Raw genomic sequence first — 26,553 nt, forward strand, 5'->3', positions numbered from 1 at the left:
AACTGGAAAGATCATATTAAACCAATTAAGTCAGTCTTAGAATGACAACATATTTCATTTTTCCTTTGTGGGTCCTGGGTTTTTATACAGGTATACTGAATCAGAGTGAAAGAGAAACTTTAGGTAAACAAAGAAGACTAGTAGGAGAGGGGCACAGGAAGGGGAGAGTAGCAGGGTATGAGAGAAGTGGAATATGCTCAATGCATGCATTATATACTTGCATAGACGTGGACTTCTAGAACATAATATAATAAAAAGACTGTAATACAAAATAAAATGAAAGACAGAACCATCAAATCCAAAACACCTAGAATAAAACACCTCATGCCAAGAAGTCTGGGCTTGTCCACACTGCTAGTCTCCATGGTCAGGGCTGAAAAGAACTATAATGATTTCTGTCTTAGTTAGGGTTTCTATTGCTGTGAAGAGACACCATGACCATGCCAACTCTCATGAAGAAAAACATTTAATTGGGGATGGCTTACAGTTTCAGAGGTTTAGTCCAATATTGTCATGGCAGGGAGCATGTCAGCATGCAGGCAGACATGGTGCTGACTACATCTTGATCAGAAGGTAATGGGAAGTGGACTGTCTTACTGGGTGTGGCCTGAGCATATATGAGGCCCACCTCCATACACTTCCTCCAAGACCACTCATACTCCAATAAGCCACAACTCCTAATAGTGCCACTTCCTTTGAGGGCCATTTTCTTTCAAACCACCAGAGTTCTATTCTTCTCCCAGAGCCATACCCGGGACAAAAATCAAGCATAGCTATGTTTATATACAGTTCATATTGATCTAGATTTCAAATTCTTGCCCCCACTCAGAGCCTAAATTGGAGTTTCACAATATTAGTCATTCTCAAATAGTTTCTTTCCCTCCCAGTCTCCAGACTGGTGATTCCATTCCAGAGTGTCATTGGTACTATAGCATCAAGGTAGGGTCCGTCCATGGCATCCATTGCAATGGAAATCGTTCCTCCAGAAACTCACTGGTACCTCTGTGAAGACAATATCTCTGGTCCTACTGGCTCTTGTCTGTAGTCTATTAATTTCTGCCTTAGGCATGCACACATCAAACTCTCTCAGCTTTTAGCCAGCCAACATTGCTCTCCTGGAGTCTCATGCCTGTAGGTACTGCAGCACCATATGGAGATAGGTGAGAAATGATACCATTTACTTTATTGACAGACCAACCTGAGAGGCTCAACAGCACCTACCTCTTGCTTCTTCCCTTCAGGTCTCCTTTACCTTTACAGCTCAAAGCATGCTCTTCCTAAATCTAACCGAAAGTAGAAACAGGGTAGTGAAGAGGAGATGTATTGCTTCTGCCCAACTTGACTTCCTAGCATATTTTTGGTCTAAAGTTTTGGAACTTTGCCTCTAATTTGGAGTTTTCCTCAAGTTCTTCCTTTCATGAGAACAAAAAGAATCCGGCCTGGTGGGGTGGGCCAGTAATCCCAGCTACTTAAGAGGATAAGGCAGGGGAATCTTAGGTCCAAATCCTGCCTGGGTTTTAGAACAATATAAGACCAACCTGGGCAACATAGTAATATCTTGTCTCAAAACAAAAAATACAGAGATGGGCATGTAGTTCATGGCAATTCTTTTAGCATATTCAAAGGCTGTAGATTCAAATCTCCTAGTAGTTTAAAGGAAGAGGCAAGAAGAAGGAGGAGGAGGTAGAGAATGAGAATGAGAAGGAGAAGCAGAGGAGGAGGAAGAGAAGGGGAGGAGAAGAAATAGAAGGAAGAAAAGGAGTAGAAGAAATAGAAGGAAGAAAAGGAGGAGGAGGAGGAGGAGGAGGAGGAGAAAAGGAGATGAAGAAAGATATGGGCTAAAATGGGATGTGCAGTGGTCCTGGCATAAGGAAGCTCAGTGACCACACCTCCAGTCAGTGTCCTCAAAAACTGTGACTCTGACTGGCCTGATCAGTATCAGGTGACAGTCTAGCCTATGTTTAAACAGCAGGGAAGCCCTGACATCCTGAACCTTTTCTTTTTATCCTTGGCTGTTCTCATTGAAAAGGAAAACTCATCTGATATATCTGAAACTGGAAGGCAGTGGGAAGGATTTTCCAAAGCCCGACCTTTCATCCAACACATGAGCACACTTTCACAGAGAGCCACACAAGTGACCCACAGTTCTGAGAATATGCTGCTAAATGGGGACCCACAGGAACAAGGGCCAAAACGGTGCCAAGGCAATCCTGCCCACCAAAATTTGAACTGTCTCTTTCAAATGTTGATGCCACTGAACTGTGAGCTCACAAGCTTGGAGGCTTGGGGCTTCCTCATCCAAAAGTGCAGTGCCCTACTCCTGGAGTTTGTAAGATGGATTTTGTTTTTATGTGTTTCAGAGCAAGCATGCCAGACAGAGGGGTAGAGTGACTAACCCAGGTTCTCACAGGGAGTAAATGACAGAGGTATAAAGGTACTGAACTATTCTGAGTCCCAGCCCACAGGCAGGGGACATTTCTACTCTTTCCTACTGTAATGGATACAGGACTATGTGCACCATGAATAAAAGTCAAAAAGTTAAACTTATATGTTTTCCAAAGCTCAAACAGCTGTCTCCAACAAGAAGGAAAACTCTCAGGGGTGAGCCTTCCTTTATATTACCCTGATGATTTGCTGAATGTAAAGTGACACACACAGTAAGAAGAAATCGGGCTCACACCGTGTGCAGAAGGCATTTGGCACCCAAAGGTGTATTTTGCATTAATTCACCAGAGCTTTTATATAAGAAATACTATAGGGTTTCAACAGTCAACTTTCAAATACTTAGAAAGACTCCTTATGGAGTTTTAAGACTTGACATTAAGACAGTATTTTAATTCTTACCAAATCTTGCTTTCTGAGAATATCCACCACCACCACCCATTTTTATCTACTGAGACAGTGAGATTAAATAAGAACATGTACATTGTGTTTTAAGGCACCAAACCAGCCCAGCTGACTCCAGCATGAGCAGCTTGGCAGTTCTATGACTCAAATCTAATTTGAGGTCTCAAATGAACGTAAATTTCTGGTTTTGTTCAAATGCCAGAAGCTTTTCTCCTTGTTCATTCCTTCAAGAAGCGCCACAGACCTCAACCACATAATGAGCTGCATTTGATACAATTAAACATGATGTAAGTTCACAAAAGTCTTTGCTAACTCATGTGACATTCAACTCTACTCCTCTCCCAGGGTTGCTTCCTGTCGGGAAAGTTGGAGCCAGGCCTGGCCGGTCAATAGGAGATAACAGCTGCTTTGAGCCATCCAAATGCATCTGGAAATCACACACTCCTCCTACTAGAGTGCCCAGTTTTTCTAGGAAAGAGGCCAAAGACTTCATATGCATTAGGTTTCGAATGTAATGATTCATAAAAATCTGAGCGTTCAGATGCATTATGCAAAATAACGTGAGTCATAGTCACACGGGATCTTCCTGGAGGAACTTGAGCCGCCCAGGTTTGGGAGAAGTGTGAGTCCAGCTCACCTGCTCTGCGGCTGTTGTTCATGCTCAGTGTTTCCAAGTTTATGGCACTTTTGACAAGATAAAACCATTTCTTATAAAGAGAAAGAATTTAAAAAATACAGAAAAGCAAAGAGTGCTTGATACTGATTATTGACAGTTTCTTATCACCTAAGACTTTATCCATAATGTGGGGATGTCTATAGGAAGATGATTTCTCATCTCCTAAGGCATTTATCCATAATGTGGGGTTCTCTATAGGAAGACAGTTTCTCATCACTCAAGATGTTTCTCTATAATAAGCTTTACTTTTTCTTTCCACACTTGCCCCCTTGAAAGAAGTTAAAACCCGAAACTTAATGTAGCATTGTCAGAATTCCTAAACATACCTAATTCAGCAAAAAGAAAGTCAAGTTTTATGTGAGATACAGCCTTATGAACTTGCAATCTTTTATTCTGACATAAAAATGGTATTGCTATAGAAACAATGGTCATTAGTGTAAGCTTTATATTTTGATTGTCACTGACCATGACATATTGAAATTAATATGTTAAAACTCTGAAGTTAAAATAAATCAAATCTAAGTTATTTGATGAGTTCTATCAGCAGGAAATCAAGTAAATTAGAGATGAATGTTTTCAATTTAACTACTATTAGCTAATATTCATTAGAATAAGTTCATTTAATTTCCTGTGAATCAGCTGGACTTGAAGGAGGGCAAATTAATTGGTATAATAAGCTATGCAGTGTTGAGCAATGTTCATATTCCTCAACACTTCTGAGTCTCAAAGAAACTAGAATTCCAAAGAGGAAGTATATTGATTTAATATACCCTGAATTCATTTTCTCAAAGAAAGTAAACCAACAAAGCTGCAAATAACTAAATCAGCCAGGGGTAGGTTTGCTCTCACTCATCCATATTTAGCCTCACAAAGAGGAAAGAAAATAAAGCATTTTGTATGTAGGAGGATGAGTTAATTTTTTTAAGAATATAGAGTGGTTGGTAGGTCTGGATCTTACAGGGACAGATAACTTTTGACTGTTTAATTTCTTAAAGTAAATATGTGTTGAATGTATTTATTTTTTCCTGCTCTAAGATGACCTTTCCTCAATTCTATCCAGGAAGTCAGAGCCAGACCAGGAAGCAATAGGAAGGAAACATGTCTCTTCTATCAGAATTGGAAAGCAAACAAGCAAACAAACAAAACCTAAGGGCATGTGTACTGGAAACATACAGTTCTATGCAAGAGGGAGCAAATGAGTCACGTTGCTGAATTATTTCAGACTCATGATTTGTTTCCATCATTTCCACTCTTATTATTTAGTGATTTTGTGTTTCAAGCCCAAGGCCCTTTTATACTTCTTTAAGCCCATTGTACTAAGTGGCAGCTTGATTTCCTCAAAAATGGCTCACTGGCATCACACATGCAAAGCATTTTATTTCCCAAGCAATTTTTTTTCAACTTAACTCACAACTGGATTTTATCCACTGTGAATTAAAAATGTCTAGCAGATAATCCTGTGGCTTAAGTTGGAATAGCACTTGCAGCTGAGAAGAATAAGTTGCCAGAGCCCTGTTTGACTTACATGGAAGGACACCATTGTGGAAATGGTGGGAAGAGGCACACATCTATCGAGGAGCTGGAGAAGGCTTGTGTGGCTGATAGAGAAAAACATTAAGAGTTCTGTTAGTGACTAGGGTGTTTTCCTGGTAGAATGTATTCAGAATATTAGTGGGATAAAATGGAGAGCCAGTATAACATTTCCTAACTCATTTTTATCAATCAGAATATTCTTCTATCAGCAAGCATTTATTTAAATAATGTTATGTAGAAAGAATCAGTTGTCCTTACCATTGGGTTTCATTATAATGATGTCATAGTGAATAATACCATCCTAATTTTATACTCAAGGATCTTGACTGTCTAGAAGGTAGAAAGTATGCATGTATAAAACCAGGACATAATATGGTTGTAGCAATGAGCACAGCTCTGCTATATAGAAAAACTTACAAATATATGAATCTGTTCTATGAGATAGGCTAACAAATGAAGGGAAATGAAAATTCAGTTAATCTGAATTCCTCATCAAATGAATCAAGCTGCTGAGAAAAGAAATAGTAGACAGTGGAGGGCCTGAACTTTGAAACTGTCCAGTGTTTAAAGAAAAGGTTGTATGAAGTGCATCCAAGGTTAAGCATAAAGCACAGGAGGTGGAGACCCTTGTGCAAGGGTGAAGGAGGTAGCAATGGGCACAAAAAGGGCTGCCTTGACCAGGGGTGATGATAGATACTGCAAAGTTATTCAGCTTAAAATGCTGTGAGCTTTTATGAAAAGGCTGTAAGAAAATGATAGAAATTCTGAGTTCGTGTTTAATATACTTTCTTAGTAAAGCACATAATGTTCTTTGTAAAGCAAGAAGTGTGCATTTGAGGAGAGAGTGGCTATGTAGAGAGAAGTGGGAAGAGGTGTTAGCCAACAGTAGCTACTGCAAGTCACCCACTAAAACTTGGTGATAGCTTTCTCCATTGGGACAATTGATGATGAAGGTAAATTAGGCCATGTGTACAACTGTTTCAATATTGTTACTGGTTTCAAACTTTTATCCTTACCTGAAGAGCTGCGTTTTAAGTTGTTTGATGAGCTGGTGGATCGTAGATGACTGTAGTCAGGCTGCTGTAACTAGCCACTTGAGGAAATGAGAGAACTGACAGGGAGACAAAGAGGGGGCCATCCTGGCTTTAGCTCTACATAGCATAGGTAACTACATAGAGCTTACTTTTTTTTTAAACAGGGACAATTTAGAAGATTTTGTGGGATTAATTAAGTATTAAATACACCTGTCAGCCACGGAATGGTTTTAACCACAGATGGTTAGTTGAGTTTCTCACACAGGCTGCTTCAGGATGCAAGAGAAACAGTTGGGAGACCAAGAGTGAATCCATCGGATGACAAGAACTAGGTAGTGTTTTAATTCTTGATAGGGCAGTGAGTCTAAGACAAAACCTCTGACCTTAACCAACTATAGTAGAATAGAAGGCTTAGCAATGTAGATTCATTTCTGACAGTTCTGAGGGGGCAAGACTGAGGCAAGAGAGCCAGCATGGCAAGAATGGTGAAAGTTTATAGCCTGGCTCACAGAGAGCCACTTCTGTGCTGTGTCGCCACATGGCAGAGAAGTTTAGGAAGGAAGCTCCTTGTATTTCCTCTTGGAAGAGCACTCATTAGACCTCATTAAGTGCCCATCTCATGGCCTTATCTGTAGCTACTTTCTAAGGACCACATCACTGAACACTGTCACAGTGGTTGTTAGAAGTCAACTTCTGAATTTGGGTGGGACACGAATACTCCATAGCAAGAGGCTATTTCTTAGCTGAATCCCTTATCTATTTCCTTCCTTCCTTTTTTCTTTTCCAACATAATACTTTGACCTATGAGATGAGATATGTAAATCAAAGACTAGGGCAAGATACATCATTCATTCTGAGAACTTCCTAATTAATCCTTTCGCTAGATATCCAAAAGGAAATGTCTATTGAAAATCGCACTTTTCAGAAAAAAATCACATCCTAACCCTTCTGTTTAGTACTACTACCTGACACTCGAACCCTTTATAATCTCTGATCTCATTTGCTGTACTCTATTTTCCCATCTTAATAATCACAACTGTATTCTATGATACTACTTAATGTCCTCTTGTTATTTGTTTTATTGTCTCCCATCCAATGTAAGATTCGCTGATATGGAGCTGTATTCTGTTCACAGATATATCCAAATTACTTAGAATAATGCATGACTCCTATATAACATTTAATATTATTACTTAATGACAAAAAATCAAAACCAGAGCTAATGGAGGGAGTGTAGCTGTCTGTTGACAACTGACACAATTAGGGAATATTCTGATGTGCTCAGTGAATTGAGATTTTTGAACCCAGACCCAGTCATGACTTTTACTTGCCTAGAGTGACCTTTCAATTGCAGCAATAAGAAACCACTAGCCAGGAGTCTATTTTGAAGACAGGGATAGTCAAAATTGTGGTCATTCACTGGGTATAGGGGTAAAATAGCTCTTACCCTTCATCTGAAAAGCTTCTTATAGCAGATTGAGACAGAAAGCCATAGCTGGTCAAAACCCTGAGGACAGGTGACCATGGAGTGTCATCCTCTGCTGATCCATCTACAACACAACCTCCACACCTAAGGCTCAGGGAACATCACAGAATAAGAGCCAGAGGACTAGGAATCTACTGCAAGATTGTGTCTCCTAAAAAGACAGGGAAATGTCACCCATGATACCTCATCAATATGGCTGCCTAAGACCTGAACAGTGACAATACCAGTAGACTTGCTAACTTAGAAGGAGAAAATCTCATGAATCCTCATCACTTTACAAAGAACTGCTGAAAGAGGGAAAATTAGTCATCTCTAAGAATGAGCCCACTATGTAGTTATCCAATACCAAGTGGTCATCTCTGACATCATTCACATACAAGCAATACTGAATGGACTCAGCAGATTGTAGATATTTATACATGAGTGTGTGTGTGTGTGTGTGTGTGTGTGTGTGTGTGTGTGTGCTTGTATGCTACTTGAAGAAAAGGAGGCCTTGAATTTGAGAAGTACAAAGGGTAAAGGAACACCGCTGAGGTTGGAGGAAGGAGTAAATTACATAATTAAATTTCATTTTGTTTAAAATGGCAAAAATATTGTAAGAAAAAAGAAAGGAAGGAAGTCAAGAGCTTTGGCTGGGTTCCCAGAAGGATGAAGTTGCCATCCATGGGGAATAACAGCCAGCCGGGAGACAGGAGTGGTGCTACAGGGTTGCAAAAGCAGGATTAGCAGCTGAGTTCCAGTCCTTGCCAGGTTACTCTGTCTGTCAGCAGACATGCAGTGGAGATGGAGAGGGCACAGGGGAACCCCCGCGTCAGGATGGAAGTCCAAGTGAGAAGTGCAGATTTGCATAGATCCCATGTAAATATCCGAATTGATGTGGAGTAGAACTGGTGTGTATGCTAATGCTTGTACCCTGCCATTGTTGAAAAGATACAAGTCATTCTAATTGCTTTTGTGTACCCGCACAAGTATTTTTCCTTATATGGTGTTTCTTTCAACAGGCAAAATACAAATAACATATTTTTCATTGTTCTAAAATTTTATGGTCTTGTGAACCTATGACTTACAATATTTATTCCTTGGAGGTCCCCCCCAACACCAGAACTTATTAAGTGTAGCTTGAGTAGGAAGAATTATTTCATTGTAATAAATAAAGTCAGTCATTCTGGGGTTTCTCATTGACATGTCACTATAATTAGAGAACTCTTAAAGGTAAGTTTCATAGGGAAATGATAACCACATCCTTCACCCTCAGTCCCCACCAGGTCTTTTGTTCCTGCTTGTGGCCTCGTCAGACCACACTTCCTATTTTATGACTTTATTATCCACTCATTATAATCATTGTCTAACAGTCGGTAACAGCTTCTTCTGATTGGTCACTTTTATTGTACTTTTTAAAAGGCTGCATCTTTTTTTCAGTACCGCACCTTTCTCTAAAATAAATATTAATAACAAAGGAGGCATTTGGAACAGTGGTCGGAAAAGTAAAATCTGCTCTTTTAGTTCAGAGCTTCTCTGGTCAGATATTGACTGATTGCAATTTGCTTATTAGGACTAGGAATTGCTTGGGTGGTCTTGACAGATGTTGAAGAAACCACTAAACTCTCAATTAGCACTAACTAAAGGCTGAGTGACATCGAGGTCCATAGACGGACATATGTGTACTGTATGTATTTGTAGAAAATGGAGGCTTTGCCTGAATGAAAACACATGGCAAATGGATTTAATAAACATTTTCTTTGAACGCTGAGCAACCAAACCATCTGCAGCATGGTCACAGTGTACTTTCTGCTCATCTGGGAGGACAAAATAATCAGAGATTTGACCCAGTTTTTCAGCCCAAAGCAAACTGTCCAAACAGCCCATCAGCCCCCTGGACGTATTTCACCCCTGATGAGTGATTTCATCTCTACTCCATTCCACTCAACATGTAATCTGTGCTTGTCTTTGTTCTCCCCTTCTGATTTTAAGACATATGTGTAGCAAATAACACACCTATGTGTAATAAAGCTTTTCTTGTGAATATACAGACAAAATGAAGTGAAGGAACTAGAATCAGGAAGTATACTTTGGGTTTGCAAAAGAGGCAGAATAAAATGAGGAAGTTAAACAGGTTAAAAAAAGCCTCAACTCTTCTTATTTTAGTTAAAACAAATGTGTGTTATATTTACACAGCTGTCATTTCACAAAGTCCAAAGATCTCACCTCTTCGATGGTTGTTTCAAAGTCATCATCACAGTGATGTAGCTTATGTCTCATAACTTATTAATACTCTATGAAAGACATTTCTTGGTTTTTTTGAGACAGAATTTCTCTGTGTAACAGAAAGATATTTATTGAACACATATTAACTGAACTCTTTCTGTATAAGTTAGTTTGTTTTAGTATTTTTCAGATTTTAAATTGTTATAAAAAATATTCAACAAAAGAATTAGTCTTGACCCAGGTGGTAGTGGTGCATGCCTTTAATCCCAGCACTAGGGAGGCAGAGGCAGGCAGATCTCTGTGAGTTCAAGGCCATTCTAGTCTACAGAATGAGTTCCAGGACAGCCAGGGCTACATGAAGAAACCCTGCCTTGAAAAACAAAATAAAAATCAAAACAAGCAAAAATGAATTGGTCTTGTTTCAACTTGGTATTTTTTTTTTAAGCACAGATTGTTAAAAGTTCCTGAAAATGTTTTTTTATTTGTCCTAAGGCCTTAGGAATTTTGATGCTACTGTAACTGAGGTTGTTTGCACAGGGTACGACTGGACCATGAAGATTAATGCATTTTTGATATGTGATTTCAGTTGCACTTAGTTTAGAATATTTTACTTCAACTTTCTTTATTGAGAAAATGTTGTTGCTGATTTTGATGTGACTTGGGTTTCATCTGTGTATGTTGTTTTTCTGATTTCTACAATTTCATGTCTATTCAGTGTAGCTGGAGTTATCTCCAGTCCCGCCTGGGCTGGCAGCCACTCAGCATCAAATAAACACACAGACGCTTATATTATTTAAACTGTTTTGTATTTGGCCTAATGGCTCAGGCTTCTTGCTATCTAGTTCTTATATCTTAAATTAACCCATTTCTATTAATCTATAACTTGCCACGTGGCTCGTGGCTTACCAGTACTTTGCATCATGCTCTTCATGCTGGGGGCGGGCAGCATCTCCCTGCTTCAGCCTTCCACCTCCCAGAATTCTCCTCCTCCTTGTCCCACCTACACTATCCTTCCTGCCTGGCTACTGGCCAATCATCATTTTATTTATCAATCAATCATAGCAACAATTCAGCTTCATTTCCAACCTGTGAGAAGATAAACTGAAATTTTAGTTTGTTGTAAATGATCCTTCAGGGCCACTTTTAAGTGACGATATGATGCAGAGTTATGGAGAAGAATCTCCTTGGCATGGAGTAGATGGAGGGGGAATCAGTGAAGCCTTGAGGTGGGGTAGATGGAGGGGATCAGTGAAGCCTTGACATGGATACATGGAGCGTGATCTGTGAAGGCTTGGCGTGAGGTAGATGGGAGGAGATTGGTAAAAGTATAGCCCAGAGCTGGCAGGGACATAGTCTGAAACACACCTGTGTGAAGTCTTGTATATGAAAAGAATCTGGCATGAGGAAGGTTAGCAGGAAAAATATAACAAACAGGACTCTAAATTGTACCAAGGCCTGAGACCTCTGGGTCACTGCTGACCAAGAGGAACCTAAGAGGGAAGAAACCTTGACCTTCCACTGGGTTAAAGACAAACCCAATCAAGGCAATGAAAGAAACGTAATTAAATAAAACTTTCCTGGTCACCAATGCCATAGTTATGCAAGAAATCCATTCACATTTTTAATTAATTCATTTAACTATTCATTCCATGCATACTCTTGAATTCCTGACATGTGAAAAAGACAGACTTTTTCTGTATGAGTTTCATAAATATTACAGAAATGTTTACCAAATTGCATCATTGCATGGTCCCCATCTTTGAGCCTATAACCTCGGTAGGAATAAAGATCAAATCAGGCCTTGGGTATTATTGTGAGAAATATACAACCTGAGTTTATAGACATGGAGTAGATGAGCATGGCTGGAGTAGTGTGTTCTGAGGATTCTGAGTGCTCTGGCTAGGCAGTGAATTTGGAGGAGGATCATCAGCCAGGGAAAGATGGACGATCATTTTACTTCCACGGGGCTGCTATACACGGGCACTGTTCCTCCCCATAAATTCATTTGCTGATGTCCTCTAACCCTAAGATGACGACATTAGGAAGTGGGGCTGTCGAGAGGCTATTTGATGAGGAGGGCAGAGTATTCATGAATAGGATTACTGGCCTTACAAAATGAGGCCCAGAGAGATACCTGATCCTTCTCAGAACTGTGAGGACTAAAGTCTCATGATTTATAAGCAGGTAAGCATCTCATATGTGGCTAGCATGCTGGCACAGTAGCGTGAACAGGCTACCAGGCTACCCAGTGCTGCCAGAGGATCAACAACACTGCATTTTTTCAAGTCTGGTTGATGGAGGAATGATTTCCCCGCAGCTATATAACTGTCACCACTCAGCTCCTCCCTCTCGTAGCCCCGCTCCCTCCCTGTCAATCCCTCCTCTGTTTTTAGTCTCTGTCACAACTGTTGTCTCTTCTCCCCCTTAGTTTTGTCTTCTCCAGAATGGTGTATGTGTTCAGTCTGCAGCATCTACAGTATGTAGCGTTGAGCCCAGCTTCTCCCATTAAATGCACTGTAACCAGTTGTTAGCACCTCCCTGTAGATGTAACCAACGGTCTTATTAAATAAGAAACACAGAACCAATGTAAAGAAGAAAGCCAAGAGGTCAGAGCTCAGAGCTAAAACCTTACCCTTCCTCCTGTGGTGGTCCTACCTCTCTCTCCGAAAGGGACCTACTTCCTGTGTGTTTGTCTTTAATATAGTCTTTCTGTTCTGCCTTCTCATTGGTTGTAAACCCAAACATATGACTGCCTTGTCACTGCCTGTATGTACAGCTCTGCTATGGTATTGAGATTAAAGGCATGTGTCTCCAATGCGGGCTGTATCCTTGACCACACAGAGATCTACCTAGCTCTTCTACCAAGTGCTGGGATTAAAGGCGTGCGCCACGAACGCCCATCTCTGCTATGGCTTGCTATTAGCTCTGACCCCTAAGCAACTTTATTTATTAACATACAAATAAAATCACATTTCAGTACAAATAAAATACCACCATATTCCTCCCTTTGTATTGACAAGAAGTGTTGGTGTGGTTGTGATGCACATTTTACCCAGCGGCTTGTTGAAGAACAATTGGGTTGTTTATTAATGATTATTGGTAACCTCATGTCTTTTCACATAGCAATTTCAACACTGTACTTTATCTCCCCCCCCCCACACACACACTATTGTATTTGTCAGCCTATATATCAATAAACCCGTTTCCTCTTCAAGTTCAGGTCTAAAGTCGGTTCACGAGAATGGGTTAAAAATCGTTAGCACCAAACTCCTTATTTGTTAGCTAAAAGGGGTAGATGACCGTGATAAAATCATTTTTATAGGATCACTTTCAAATGGAGGTGGTAAGAACACTAATGGAAAGCAAAGGCTTGGTGGGGAAAAAGGAAACAAGTGTAACTTTTGCCAAATTGGCTGTCAGACAGAACAGTGTTCGCCATCATTGTTTACAAGGCTGTGCTCTGTGAACTCTAAGGATAGGGGTGAGGAGTTGGAGGGTTTGATACTCAGTTCTTTATCTTCAATTGTTTTAAAATACTTTAAAGTCTGTAATTAATGCATGGCATTATATTATAATGGGAAGGATAAGAGAGAGGAAAAGGGAGTGTAGGGGCAATGGGGGAGGGATATTATGCCCAACATCCAAGATGTGTTGATGTACTTGTGTGAAATTTAAAAAAAAAGTAGATAGGAAGGAAAGATAGTATGAGCAAGTCTGTCTGTCTTCAGAGATGTCAAAACCAAGAGCATATTCTTGGGCAGTATTTGAGAATAAGGCATGGGGATCTCCAAGAGCCAGGCGTCAGCTGCATGGCAGTAATACAAGGAGAGGATCTAAGATTGAGTTTCCTCAAGAATCACAAAGTCCTTCTTACTGGAATGCCTCAGAGTCTGGGGGACTCAGCAACTTCAAAGGTCGCTCTTGCTCTCAGGTTATGAGGTGTGCACATAGGAGTCAGCCTGGCACAAATCCTCTCAGGATTCCCCTTTCTGGTGGTTGCCAGCCCGGCCAGACTGTGTTCACTTAGCCTCCTAAGATAGTTTAACCAGAAAAGTCATTTCATTACTAACTAAAAACTGTTGAAGACACAGAGAAAACTTCCAGCCTACAAAAACCTCTTACACAAAACTTTATCTTTTATACTAAAAATGACTTTTCATCATAAAGAACTTTCTACAGAGCCAAGTTTTATGTCAGTATTTTCTGCAGCTAACAATTATTAATGCTGTTAAGCAATATAGTGAGAATGGATTTTCACTGATTTCATCGCTACACTCCTGCACAATAATTTTTCAACCACTGTATCTGAGTAAATAGGATTCCCAAACAGAGATGGTCTGTTTGTGTGTATCATGTTCTGACTTTCTGAGAGGCTAAGAACTATTATATACTTTATTCCCCATTTTCACTATGCCTGGCAAAATTTTCAAATAAGATTCTTTATTAATACTTTCATGGTTATGACAATCATAAAATTTAACTAGATAGTAAATTCAGATTTAGGATCTCCAGGGAGTGCTGGATAAACACATAGGCAATAACAAATAGCAGTTTCCTGTAAGTTTTTATTCTTTATTAAAAACAGAAGTCATTGAAAATAGCTTCTGTGCCTCAGACAAATGTGCAAGGTAGAAGATCTTTCCTTGAAAAGAGAAAGAATGTTCTTGAATTTAGTGTCCCATCCAAGATCAGGTCACTGGGCACTGTGGCCTCTACCTATAATGGAAGGGACCCCAATGAGACTACTGAGCTCGAGTACTCACAGGACATCTCCTTTAGGCCACAAAGTTCCTGTTAATTCTGTACTTCTTTTGTAGAACAGAAAGGCCATAACCCATCTCTCCTTTCTACTTCCCACCTTCCTGTGGTCAGCAGGTGTGTGTTGATCTGGGAGAGTGGAGGAAAAGACTGTTCAGAACTCTGACTAGATCAGACACTTGCTGGCTTTCATTTCCCGACTTGCTAAGGAAAATTCCCTGCACAATGATCCTGGAAAATGGCAGACATCAGCCAGTGCCATGCTGAGGCTTCTCTTGCTCTTCAGGATGTGCTACCTCGATGAACAATGCATATTTGTGTTAGTCGCTACCTAACATGGATGGTAATATTAGACTAGAAATACACATTGTGATAATGCATGATATTTGTGGGATGCTGAAACTATGGTCTGTACCTGATGGATACCAACCTATGAGTAGAAGAAAATGTTATGATGACTGTTATTGCAAATTCCTAACCGTGTATCAAGTGCCATGCTAAATACTACACACACACTATTTCATTTAAACCTCAGATAAATCATCTCTATGGAAGGATTCTTTCTTTCTTCCTTCCTTTCTTCCTTCCTTCCTTCCTTCCTTCCTTCCTTCCTTCCTTCCTTCCTTCCTTTCTTTCTTTCCTTCCTTCCTTCCTTCCTTCCTTCCTTCCTTCCTTCCTTCCTTCCTTCCTTCCTCCTTCATCCCCTCCCTCCCTCCCTCCCTCCCTTCCTTCCTTCCATTCATTCTTCCTTTCAGTTCCTTTTACTAATGAGAAAACAGAAGTGAAAACATTTATAGTAACTTTTACAAAGTCATGTATCTAGTAAGAAGTTATATTTAAAGCCAGCTCATTACACATCAAATCCCACCTCTCACTTACTCCTCAGTCTACTGAAATCGCTCTAAGGAGCATGGATTCACTTACTTTCCCACTCGCTGAAGGCACTCTGGTTTTGAGTCAGGAGACTGGAGGCTAGAGAGGACCTACTGATAGAGTTTTCCTCCTAACGCCACCAGGAGCTTTGCAGGTCCTTTTGAATACTTCTGTCAAAAGAGATCTCAGTTCACCTAAGAAAACCAATTTAAGTTTTCACGATCTATTATCATTTGTCAAAATGAGTTTTGATGGGAGCCTGAGAGAACAAACTAATCTTTTCTATAGGGTTTTACAATTTATGAATTCCAAAAGCTGTATTTAGTTTAATCTCCAAACCATCCCCTATGTTAGTTAAGTATGCACTGTATTATAATTATCCTCATTTCACAGATAATGAAGCCCACCAAAAGATTAAATGACTTTATTCATCCCATTCAATAAGCTTTTATCTGTGCTTTCTACTTTCCTGGTACCTTCCTAACTACCAGCCATACAAGAGTGAGACAGCCTATCCTTGAGGTCTTTGTACACCACAGCTTTCAAGAGCTCAAATTCCTTCAGTAGTGTTGGTAAGGAGTTATCATCATTCAAGAATTCCAGTAGTATTCATTATGGTGTTACATGTAGCTGGAGATTTCAGAGCTTTCATAAGTTTATAATAATCTCCACGCATCTGTCAATCTGTGGTTGGAAATATTTCTAGAGAATGATTCTCTCTCTCTCTCTCTCTCTCTCTCTCTCTCTCTCTCTCTCTCTCTCTCTCTCTCTCTCTCTCTCTCTCTCTCCACACAAACTTATGCCTGACATAAAATACTTAGTTTGTGATTTCATGAACTAAGATCATCTTTTGCCAACAAATCCAGTGGGAAGAGATGGGGAGATGATGAAAAAAACTGTTTCCCAACTGAGTTTGAAAGCACAAAACTTTCCTGGCACTTTATTGATCACAATTCAGTCTCATGACCTCTCCTAGATACACAAGTATCTGGAAAATGAAGTCTTTCAGTACACTCAGGCAGAAAAGGAAATAGTTAAGATTTAGAAATTAACTATTACTGTGGTAGCAAGTTGCAAGTGAAAACATGTGATTATTTCTGTGATACCAAAAGAGGTCATCTAATAAAACATAACATGCCCCATCATGCTAAAATAACAATCTCTTTGAGTAGAGGGACCATAGAGATAATAATGATATATTAAACCTCTGGCTAGTGTTGTAATTAATGACCCTGAAAACAATTCTCTTTAGAATGGAGTTGAGAATATTTGTCATCATTACCTCAATCCACCATTTTATCAATGATTCCTTGTCAGTACACAAGAGGTAAAAATAAGAGAACTGTTTAAGAATTGAAAGGAATACTCATCACCCCTATTACATTCAATATTTATTCCTAAAATATTTTACAAATTATTGAGCTTAAAAAAATGCTGTATATGAAATCAATATACGTTCTTAGCTGCTAGCAGTAAGCCATCCACACTTTAAAATGTTGTCACAAAGCATCAAAGCATACAAAGTAATATATAATTAACATATATATCATGTATATATAAATAAAAACTTGTAAGTATACATATGTATGTACAAAACACACTAATTTTAATTGTTTGTTAAAAGACATTATGAATCCTAACTTAATGAAAGAATATAGCATGTTTACAGCTTGGAGGACAATCTAATAAAGATTCTATTGATATTATATAACATTCAGTATTTTTTTTTTTGATGGAGGATTGCCTTGTAGCCCAGGCTGGCATTGAATCCACATTGAATCCACATTCGTCCTGCCTCATTCTCTGGATTCCTGGATGCCAGGGGTGTGCTGCCCTGTACATCTGCAGGATCAGTAGTGTGAGAAGGAAAGTTTGTGGACTCAACTCAGTGCCAATAAACATCTCAAAAGGGTATTTTGGAGAGATGTATTACCAAGTAGTTTCTAATGCTGTCCAGAAATATAAAGGATTAATTAGGTGGGCTATTTACAATGTGAATATAACAGGGAAACCTGTATCATCAAATATGAAGGTCCAGTAACTAATATACTATAGTATCAGTTCAAGAATGAACAAAGAGTGTGATGTAACAGAATAAGGAGCCTAGAAACAGATGCTCACATGCATGGAAAGTAGGAACCATCAGACCTGCCGGGGAAAAGCAGTTGAAAGGAACAGACTTCTCAAAAAAGGATTTTGGCGTTTACTTATCATTTATCCTTCCTAGCAATATTCTCAGCATCCAATAAATCTACCGTATTTGACCCTTTGCTAAAACAAAAGGACAGAGAAGCGCTTTGGTCTCTGCATCCTTTAGCAACCTGCTTATTGATCTGATTGCCATTACTTCAGAACTTTTAAAATCATCTAGAGCAACTTTCTTCGCTTACTCATTTCCACAAATGTGTGCTGCAGCCCCCTGGAATTAGGTTACTCCTCTGCCACTGCAATGAGACTATTCTTGTTAAGTTGACCCATGGCTTCCTTCTGGCCAAATCCATTTGCTAGCTCTCTGATTATTCCCTCACTTGACCACACATCATTGACCTGGGTGACTGTTTTTACAGTGATTTCTCGTATTGCATTTCATGGATCTGTAGCATCCCCTCCATCCCTCTCGTCCCTCCAGCCTTCTCTAGGGACCCCTCTCTGTTGGAGATACTCTAACCGGAAGCATTCTCTGGGCATCTTGTCTGTAGCTGCCACTTCATCCTTCTCTCACCTCCTTGGTGCATCTCAATTGTGGCCATTGCTTCTGATATAACTTCTGGTTGGATGAATTTCCAAACTAAGTTTTCCAGCCTGAATCACTCTTTGGAACTTGACACTCATACATAAAATTCTTATTTGTGATCTCCCTGCATGTAGAGAACGCATTTCAAATGTGTCCTTAGCTAAATTCTTCCTTTCCCTCCATTTTCCCCTGCCTCTCTCTTCCTCATCACAGTGTGTGAGATCACCCGTGTTCTGGGCCTCTCTCCGTTCTGGGCATTATCCTCACCTCCTCTCTCTCCAAGGCCGTCACTGACACCATCATCTCCCTTCTCCCCTCTCAACACACTGCAGCTCTTCCTCTCTCTCTTCCTTTGCCTTGAGGCTACTGATCTTTTGTGAACCAAACTCGTGGAAGCTCTTGTTCCTATTCTCTTCCCTTTTATGGATTCTGTCTGCTGCCAATTCAATACAGATTCCTTTGAAAAATACAGATCTTGTGATCCAATGCTCCAAACCCTTCAAACGCTTCTGACCGCACTTGGGATAAAATCCAGATGAGGTGGACCCCATCGCCCAGCCCTCTCTCAATCAGTGCGGCTCCCCTTTCCTTCCCATGTGGGCAGGCGTTCCTCAGCAGTGAGGCCTTAGCAGAGCTGTCCTCTGATCAAAGGACTTTCCTGGCCAGCATTTCTACAGCAGGCACCTGGACACTTCCAAACCTAACACCTCATCTTAATTAATTGCATAGTGCTCACATTGTTAAATAATTTATTTATGTTCTTAAACTCATTTACATATAAAAGAGTTTGTGCATGTTTTCCTAATCAACATGTTAGTGGCATGAAGGGCAGCATAGATATACTTTCTTTACTCTTTACGTCATTATCTCTTAGAACCTTGACCTCAAAAAGAGATAGATGGAAATTCAGGTTTTGTCACGTTATGACATTAATGTAGGGAAATGACGGGTGTTAAAACAGCAGCCAGGGGACTGGAAATGTCATTCAGTGGTCCATAGCTCGCCCGGCATGTGCCAAAGGCTCTGGGTTTCATACAGAGCAGCGCAAACAAAAGCAGCAGCTATCAGAACAGTGGCAGAAAGGCTTTCCAGTCAGCGTGCTTAGGAAGTGGGAAGACTGGAATATTAATATTAATGACAGCTAAATGAAAGCAGATTTAATTAGATGGTCACACCGCCTCTGGTTACATGCGCGGGGCCTGGTGGGAATGAGTATTTGGAAGTGAAGCGTCTTTATCACAGTGGTCAGCACCTGGGTAAAGCAGAGAAAGAAATCAGTAACATTTGAATAGCTTGGGGCAGACCCCAGGAACTCACATATCATATCACATCATATCATATCATATCCCATGAGAACACCTATGAGATCACTAGGACTTCTGAGACGTGAAACGTTTGACTGTTGAACTTCCACCGTCAGTCTCGGGTATTCTCTTGAAGATGTTTCACAAAGCAAGAAGGGTAGGAGTGTTTGTGGTCTTTTTTCTTTATTTGTTTTGCCAAGAAAGACAGAATTAAGTAAAAAGAAGTCTGTATCTATACTTAACTTCCTTGTGCGCAGATGCTTGTGTTTCATATTTTTGCATATGTTTAAGCTGGTATACCCAGGATCTTCTCAGGTCCCAAGTGCAGGGGTCTGTGTGTCTAGAGTAAGAAAGTCTACAGGGTACATCCTTAACTCTGTGAATTAACTCATTTTGGACATAACAAGTTCAGTCTTTATATTGAAAAAAGTCATATTCTTGCCAACTAGGAATTCTGGAGAAAAAGGAAACTAAAGAGTCATCAGTATAGCCAGAGTATTAGTATTCTGTGGGCTTTCCCCCCACATAGTATGTTCATTTGGGATTTCATTGGCAACCAGATAAAATATTAATGCAGTTTCAAGGTGATGTTGTATCACGGGTTGACATTGAATGGGCTCCTCAGGATGAAGCTCCATGCTAAGGCTGCCCTGTTATCCAGCCCTGAGACGACTCCTTCCTGCCACAGTATTTTCTCTTCCACTTCCAGCCTCCAGTTTTAATATGAAAATGAATGGCATGGCACTGAGGAAATTTAAAAATATCTTTCCTTAGTTGTTAAACAAACCTTTAGAATCATTGCACTCAGTGTCCTCGGTTCTTTTGGCGCTCGATTTAGCTGTTAGACGGTGTCTCTCAAGGTTAATTCTAGGTCCTTTCCACTAGAATTTTAAATGCAGAGAGGGTTTAATTAAAATGAGGCTTAAGGGGGGGGGCTGTTTTACTGCCAATTTTCTGGTCCGTTGATGATGGCTTATTGGATTACTTGACTCTAGGGTCTCAGAGTTTCCCCCCTAATAAATATTTTACAGCAGTGATATGTTCCGTCTTTGTTTTGGTTTCGTAAAGAGACATAAATTTCCAAAGCAACAACATCCTCCCTTCCCCCACCTTCTTCCCACTTCCCCTCCCCCCCACTTCCTCCTCCTCTTCTTTTTCTTCTGCCATAGACTTTACTTCAAATTTTTACTTTCTAATTTCAAAACCTCTTTAATAATTTCATATCTGAAGGTATTTACATCATTCCCAATCCTCCACCCCCCTCTCCAGCTCTTCCTCTGTTCCTCTTCATTTCCTTTCAAATTCATGACTTACTTGATTATTATTGTTACATATAACACACACAGAGGCACATACATGTACATGTGTGCGCGCACACGCATGCGCGCACACACACACACACACACACACACACACACACACACACACACATACCCTGCTAAGCCACCATTTGGCTTTTCCCACTTTCTGAAGAGCAGACGTTTCTTTTCCTATGAGAAATAATAAATGCTGTAAAATGACCATGTACAGGACAAGGCCAGGCATTGGATTGAGAAGGGATAGCAGTGGAACTCAGTCTTCTCTAAATAAGGACTCATAAGCATGCCAAGGACTTTCTGCCCTAGGGTGCCAGGGCCTGAAATGATGCTGGTTGGATAGTTTCATTCCGGTGAGATTAGAAGGCTGAGTGAAGAGGGATTTTCCCAGCTGCCTTCTCTCTGTATGCCTCTCACACTATGGATTTTCCCCCGGAACAATGGGGTAATAAAAATTAGGCACCCTTTGCCAGCTTGAGAGCTAGGCTTCTTTGAAACCTCAGCAGTTTGCAAATTCCTCCTAGGGGTCATTGGAAGATTAATTTCTCAGTCTTTTCCTGAAGTCATGGCTTCTCTTATCTGCTGCAACTAATTACAAGTTTATGGCTTAAACAAAATGAATGTATTTTTCTCATAGTTTTAGAGTTAAGAAGTTTGCAAGCAAGAGAGAGATAACAGGGATGAACTCAAAAAGGTTCTAGGAGAAATTCTCATCCCTGGCCTCCAGAGCTCTGCGTGACTCTTCAGTGGTCCCTGGCCGTGGCTGGTTCAGTTCTGTCTGCCTCTGTATTTACAAGCCTCGGCCCCCTCCACGTATCAAATCTCCATGCCCTGGTCCCTCTATTCCAAGGATCCTTGTGATTAGAATCAGTGGTCACTCAGACAGTCTAGGATAATCTCTGATCAGAATCCTTAACTTGATTCCATCTGTGGAGGTTCTCCTCTGATGAATTACCGTTTCCAGGGTCCAGGTGTCAGGAGCTGGCATGGAACAGCCATTGGGTGATATTAGCCAATAAGTGATATCGGGTGGCCGTTATTCACCTTCACTTACCCAACTGTAAAAACAGACATCTCATTTTCTGCATAGCTCATTAACTCAATTAGATAATGATTCAGCAAACATAAACCTTTACTATAAATTACTAACCATGTCATCACTTGATAGTTACAAATAATTATTAATAATAAAAATGCTCAAAATACCTACAATGTAAAGAGGTTTTTAAATTTTTTCAAACAGCTAATAAATGTTGTGTAGAAAGATTTTCCCACCAGGTTCTCAGTGTTTGGAGGTAGGTTCTTGTTTAATGCACTTGAAGTGAAGGAGCTGAGCAAGAGGAAGTGTATTTTGTGTCAATGACATGGCTGACAGGTAGAAGAGTGGGACCATGAACCAGGTTGTCTAACTCCAGAATAGTCTTTCTCAATCCCAAAACCACTGTTATGGATGCTGTCACATGACTAAAGCATTTGTAGACACAACCTTGTTCTTCTCTTAAGAATACAATATCCAGTTTGCTTTTCATAACAAGGCCTTGTATAAATTAGTTTTGTGTCTTTCTTGAGCAGTTCTTAAATGTGGACTCTAGAGTGCAAAGACTTCTTTTTTTGTTTGGCTTTTCTTGTCATTTAGGCATGTCTTCATGCCTAAAACAGGGGCTGCAACTTACTATGTGCTACTTGGCATTAGCTGAATAAATTAACAAAATTACTTGCTGCAAATATAAAAGAACTAGTTTGTGTTGCCACCGTGAAAACTGTTGACTGATATTTATTTTCTTTATCTCATTTTAAATAAAAAAAAATCTCATCAAAAATTCAGAATGACACTCCTTTTTCCTTAAGCATTCATGATCATGGTATATTCTGGAAAAAGTATCTTATACTTCTGTTCAAGAAACTAACAAAATGTGCACATATTTACTGCACAGATATGCTTTTTTCCTAGTCTAAATTTCAAAGGAAAAATCCTCGTGTCTATTTTCAACAGCATCTAGCCTTGCTCTAATCTCTTGTGGCTTTGGCTCTCTGGTCTGATATTAACTAGAGATGAGATTTCTTTTTAATAGCTGAAATCAAACTGCCAACATACTTCTCAACTCTGTTTTTCTTTTGCTAACTCTAAACTGCCAAACTATGAAAGGTTGCATTTATCATGTTCCATTGTGAAGTTACAAAGGTACTAGATGAAAAGGATATGCCCATTAGAGATAAACATAAATATAATTTCAGTCTGAATGTGCTAATTATTAGCATGTAATTATTGCTACATATTCTGAACCATCAGAAATGTTACACTCCCTTCCCCTTTTTCTTGCAGACCACTCCAGTTTACAGTGCAGCATGTTGAACATCATGCTATGGTATCGAACCCTGACATGGAAAATATGGACACTTGTATTCTGGCTGTTGTGTAACTCAAAATCCCAGCAAGAAATTAATAGTGTCACTCCCAAGTGAAGAGTATGTGATAAATAAACCATCAGAAAGTATTATGAGGGTTAATGAAACTAATGAGGACTGAAAACAGAGAGGAATATTACTTTGTGTAATTCTCTTGGAACTTTGATGCTTTATAAACAAGGACTAACCTTCATCACTCAGTGTAATCCCAGGAGGGAACTCACTATGACAGTAATTATCTGAGCCAAACTAGGCAGGTGAGAGTTGAGTAAGAGACTACTTAAACTAAGTGTCATGTCAGACTGTGAAAGGCAGATGATACAGCATGGAGGGCAAGATCCTGGCTGAGTCCAGCCTACTTTGTATATTGCTTTTAAAATTATTTTTGTGATCTATTTTATTTTTAATTATGTATGTCTGTGGGTGGCCTTATATACATGTACAGATGCCTGTGGTGGCTTGATGAGTAGGATTCCTTGGAACTGGAGTTACAGGGAGTTATAAGCTGCCTGACAAGGGTGCTGGGGACCAAATGTATGTCCTCTGGAAGAACAGTACACATCCCTAACCACCTAGCCATCTCTCCCACTAGAATATGGCTTTATAAGACTAACAGTACACACAGTACACATTTACTCAACGGTTAGTGCATATATACTTAGTTTCAATTATATTCTTGTAAAATGCTAGGCCCTAGTGGTAAATTAAGAATCAATTAATGTAAATGTATGTTATGTCTACCAAATAACCAGAGAGATAATATCTTAGTATGGTGGGAACATGGTAACATTTCTAGAAAAGCGGTTAGCTAGATCATAGAAAAAAAAACACAGGAAAGGCAAAAGTTTGATGAAGGGAAATTAGGTTAGAGAAATGGGTAGAAAGAGTCTATCCAGGTCTTCATTCTAGAACAAATAAAAGCCACAAGGTATTTTTATGATAGAAAGGAGAGACTAAACATCTGTTTCTAAAGGACTCTCATACTGCATGGAAAACTAGATTGAAGGTGCTAAGAGCATTATGTAGAACCCAATGAAGAGGTGTGGGATCCACTAACATAGTAGCTCATACTCACAGGCAGTAGAGCAAGGGTGGAATGCAGATAATAATTTCCACAGCTGTAGTTTTTGCAACTGAGTGAAGGATGCTGGTAGACATTTAGCTAGAGAATTCATGGTGGGAACTAGATTCAATTGCATTTTAATTTTAATTTATTTCAGTTTAAAATACCTTCTGAAATAATACAATTAGAAATTTCAAATATGCTCCTAGATACAAGGTCTAAAACTTAAGAGAGTCATTATTAGAGACATTCTGATATTGAATGTCTCATAGTTGGTTATTGAAATCATCAGTGTGGCTGAATGTAAATGATTAGATAAAGAATTATTAGAGGAGATGGACTTATTGGACAAATCTTTGACAAATTATGTCATAAGGACAAGAGTCAGCAAAAGAGACTCTGCCAACAGAGATGCAAGAGAGAAACCTGGAGAAAACCAAAACAAGAAGAAAATAAGGAGCCTCAAGAAACTGGTTAGAGCCCAGTGTAGTGGTACATCCCAGCACTTGGGAGGCAGCAGCAGGTGGATGTCTGTGAGTTCAAGGCCAGCCTGGTCTACATAGTGAGTTCCAGGACAGTCAGAGGTATATAAGGAGACCCTATCTCAACAAAACAAAATAAAACACAAACAAAAAGAAAAAGAAAATAGTGGTCAATAGTTTGATACTTCATTGAAGATTGAACATCATCAAGCATGTACCTTAAAAGAGTCATGAATCCTCAACTACAGGTGAAAAGACAAGGCTACAGTGGTACATACAAACAAATGATTCAGTATAAGCAATTTCTACTGGATAAAGAGAAAATAAGGTGTAATGTGGGATGAGTTATTAAGGGCAACTTTTAAAAATAGAGTAGATGTTTATGTGTGTCTATACTGGTGGGAATGATCCACTGAAGAGAGAAAAATCAGAAAGAAGGGATAATCAAAACATCTCAGTCTGTCTTTTGTGCTACTGAAATAGAATGCCTGAGACTGGGAAATCTATAATGAACAGAAATTTGTTGGTTCAGTCCTGGAGGCTGTAAGCCCAACTGCAAGGAACCAGCATCCTCTCAGCATTGCCCCATGGTGGAAGGCAAGGAGAGGGCTATAGAGAGCAAGAGATAACATGTCAACCTCACTTAATCTCATAATGGCCACTAATACACTCAGGTTTTGAAGAATTCTCATGACTTCTATGCCTCCAGGTGACCTAACACCCAACAATATTTTACTGGTATTAAATTTCCAGTCTAGAGGGCACATAACCAACTATAGCAAAAGAAAAGGCTAATTTGAACTTTGACTTAATTTTTTTTTAATGCTTTCATCTTGAATTTTTACAGCCCTAAGTTGGGAAAAAATAATACCTACTGCTTCAGATTATTCCAACCGTTGAATATTATAGGGTGGGTGGAATGCTCAATAAATTTGCTGGCATGCAATCCACTTTATAAATTGATACTTAAAATGAACCCAAAGTTAATGTTGTCCAATGCACATGAGATATTAAAAAAGATGTACTAAGAGTAAATGAATGTAATTATGGCTTATAGGATTTGATTAACATAAATAGGAGGGGGTTTGATGAACATGACCACTACTGGGTTGCAGACACAACTTGGACAGTCAGTTCTGCTGCTGTGTGGAACTTGCCCTTATGCTGATGTTTGGGGCATTTGTATTTACAGGGTACTATTTTTCTGCCGGGAAATAAAGTCATTGAGCATCCATGCAATGAAGAGAACCCAGGGAAATTCCTTTTTGAAGTGGTTCCAGGTAAGATACATTTTCTGTTTTGATCAAATTATCTCTGTTCTATGTTGGGAAAAATGAAGACATGTCAGGTTTTGATATCCTTCAATTCTGGCTGAAAGTATTAAGTGGGAATGCAAGCATTTACTTTGGCTATCATTTACACAAAGATGCCACCTTTCTGCATCGATACAAATGAATGTGCACACGTGCACATGCTCATGGCCACAGGATGATTCACCTACCCATGAGACTCTTGATTTGACTGGAATTGATGAAATGGTATTGTAAAGTATTGTGTGAGGTGAATCTAATTTCATAGGGCTCTTATGATGCAATCTTGACACAAGTTCTGATCAAACTCTCTTCCCAGAGGATTATCTGATAAATTCCCTTGCAAAACTGATTTTTGAATAAGTCTTTCCTATTAAAAAAAATTCTCAATGCCCAAGCAAGAATTATTACAGTCCTGTGTCTCCATTTTGCTTCCAACCAACCACTTACACATGTTTGGCCTGTGGACTGCGGATGTGTCTCCCAGGTCAAGAGTGCTCAATGTCTGCAACATCTGTTCATTTTG

At 39.6% G+C, this 26,553-nt stretch overlaps 1 protein-coding gene across 2 annotated transcripts in view; it reads left to right on the forward strand.

Moving 5' to 3' along the window:
* Positions 1-26,553, forward strand: part of Arhgap24 (Rho GTPase activating protein 24) — a 408,858-nt gene that overhangs the window by 153,758 nt on the left and 228,547 nt on the right. For both annotated transcript variants that reach the window (XM_028867285.2, XM_028867284.2), the window contains one exon: positions 25,910-25,997. In XM_028867285.2, the coding sequence (XP_028723118.1) occupies positions 25,910-25,997 (88 nt within the window). The remainder of the gene's footprint in view (positions 1-25,909; positions 25,998-26,553) is intronic.

This window comes from Peromyscus leucopus, chromosome 10 (genome assembly GCF_004664715.2).
Source record: "Peromyscus leucopus breed LL Stock chromosome 10, UCI_PerLeu_2.1, whole genome shotgun sequence".
Lineage (NCBI taxonomy): Eukaryota > Metazoa > Chordata > Mammalia > Rodentia > Cricetidae > Peromyscus > Peromyscus leucopus.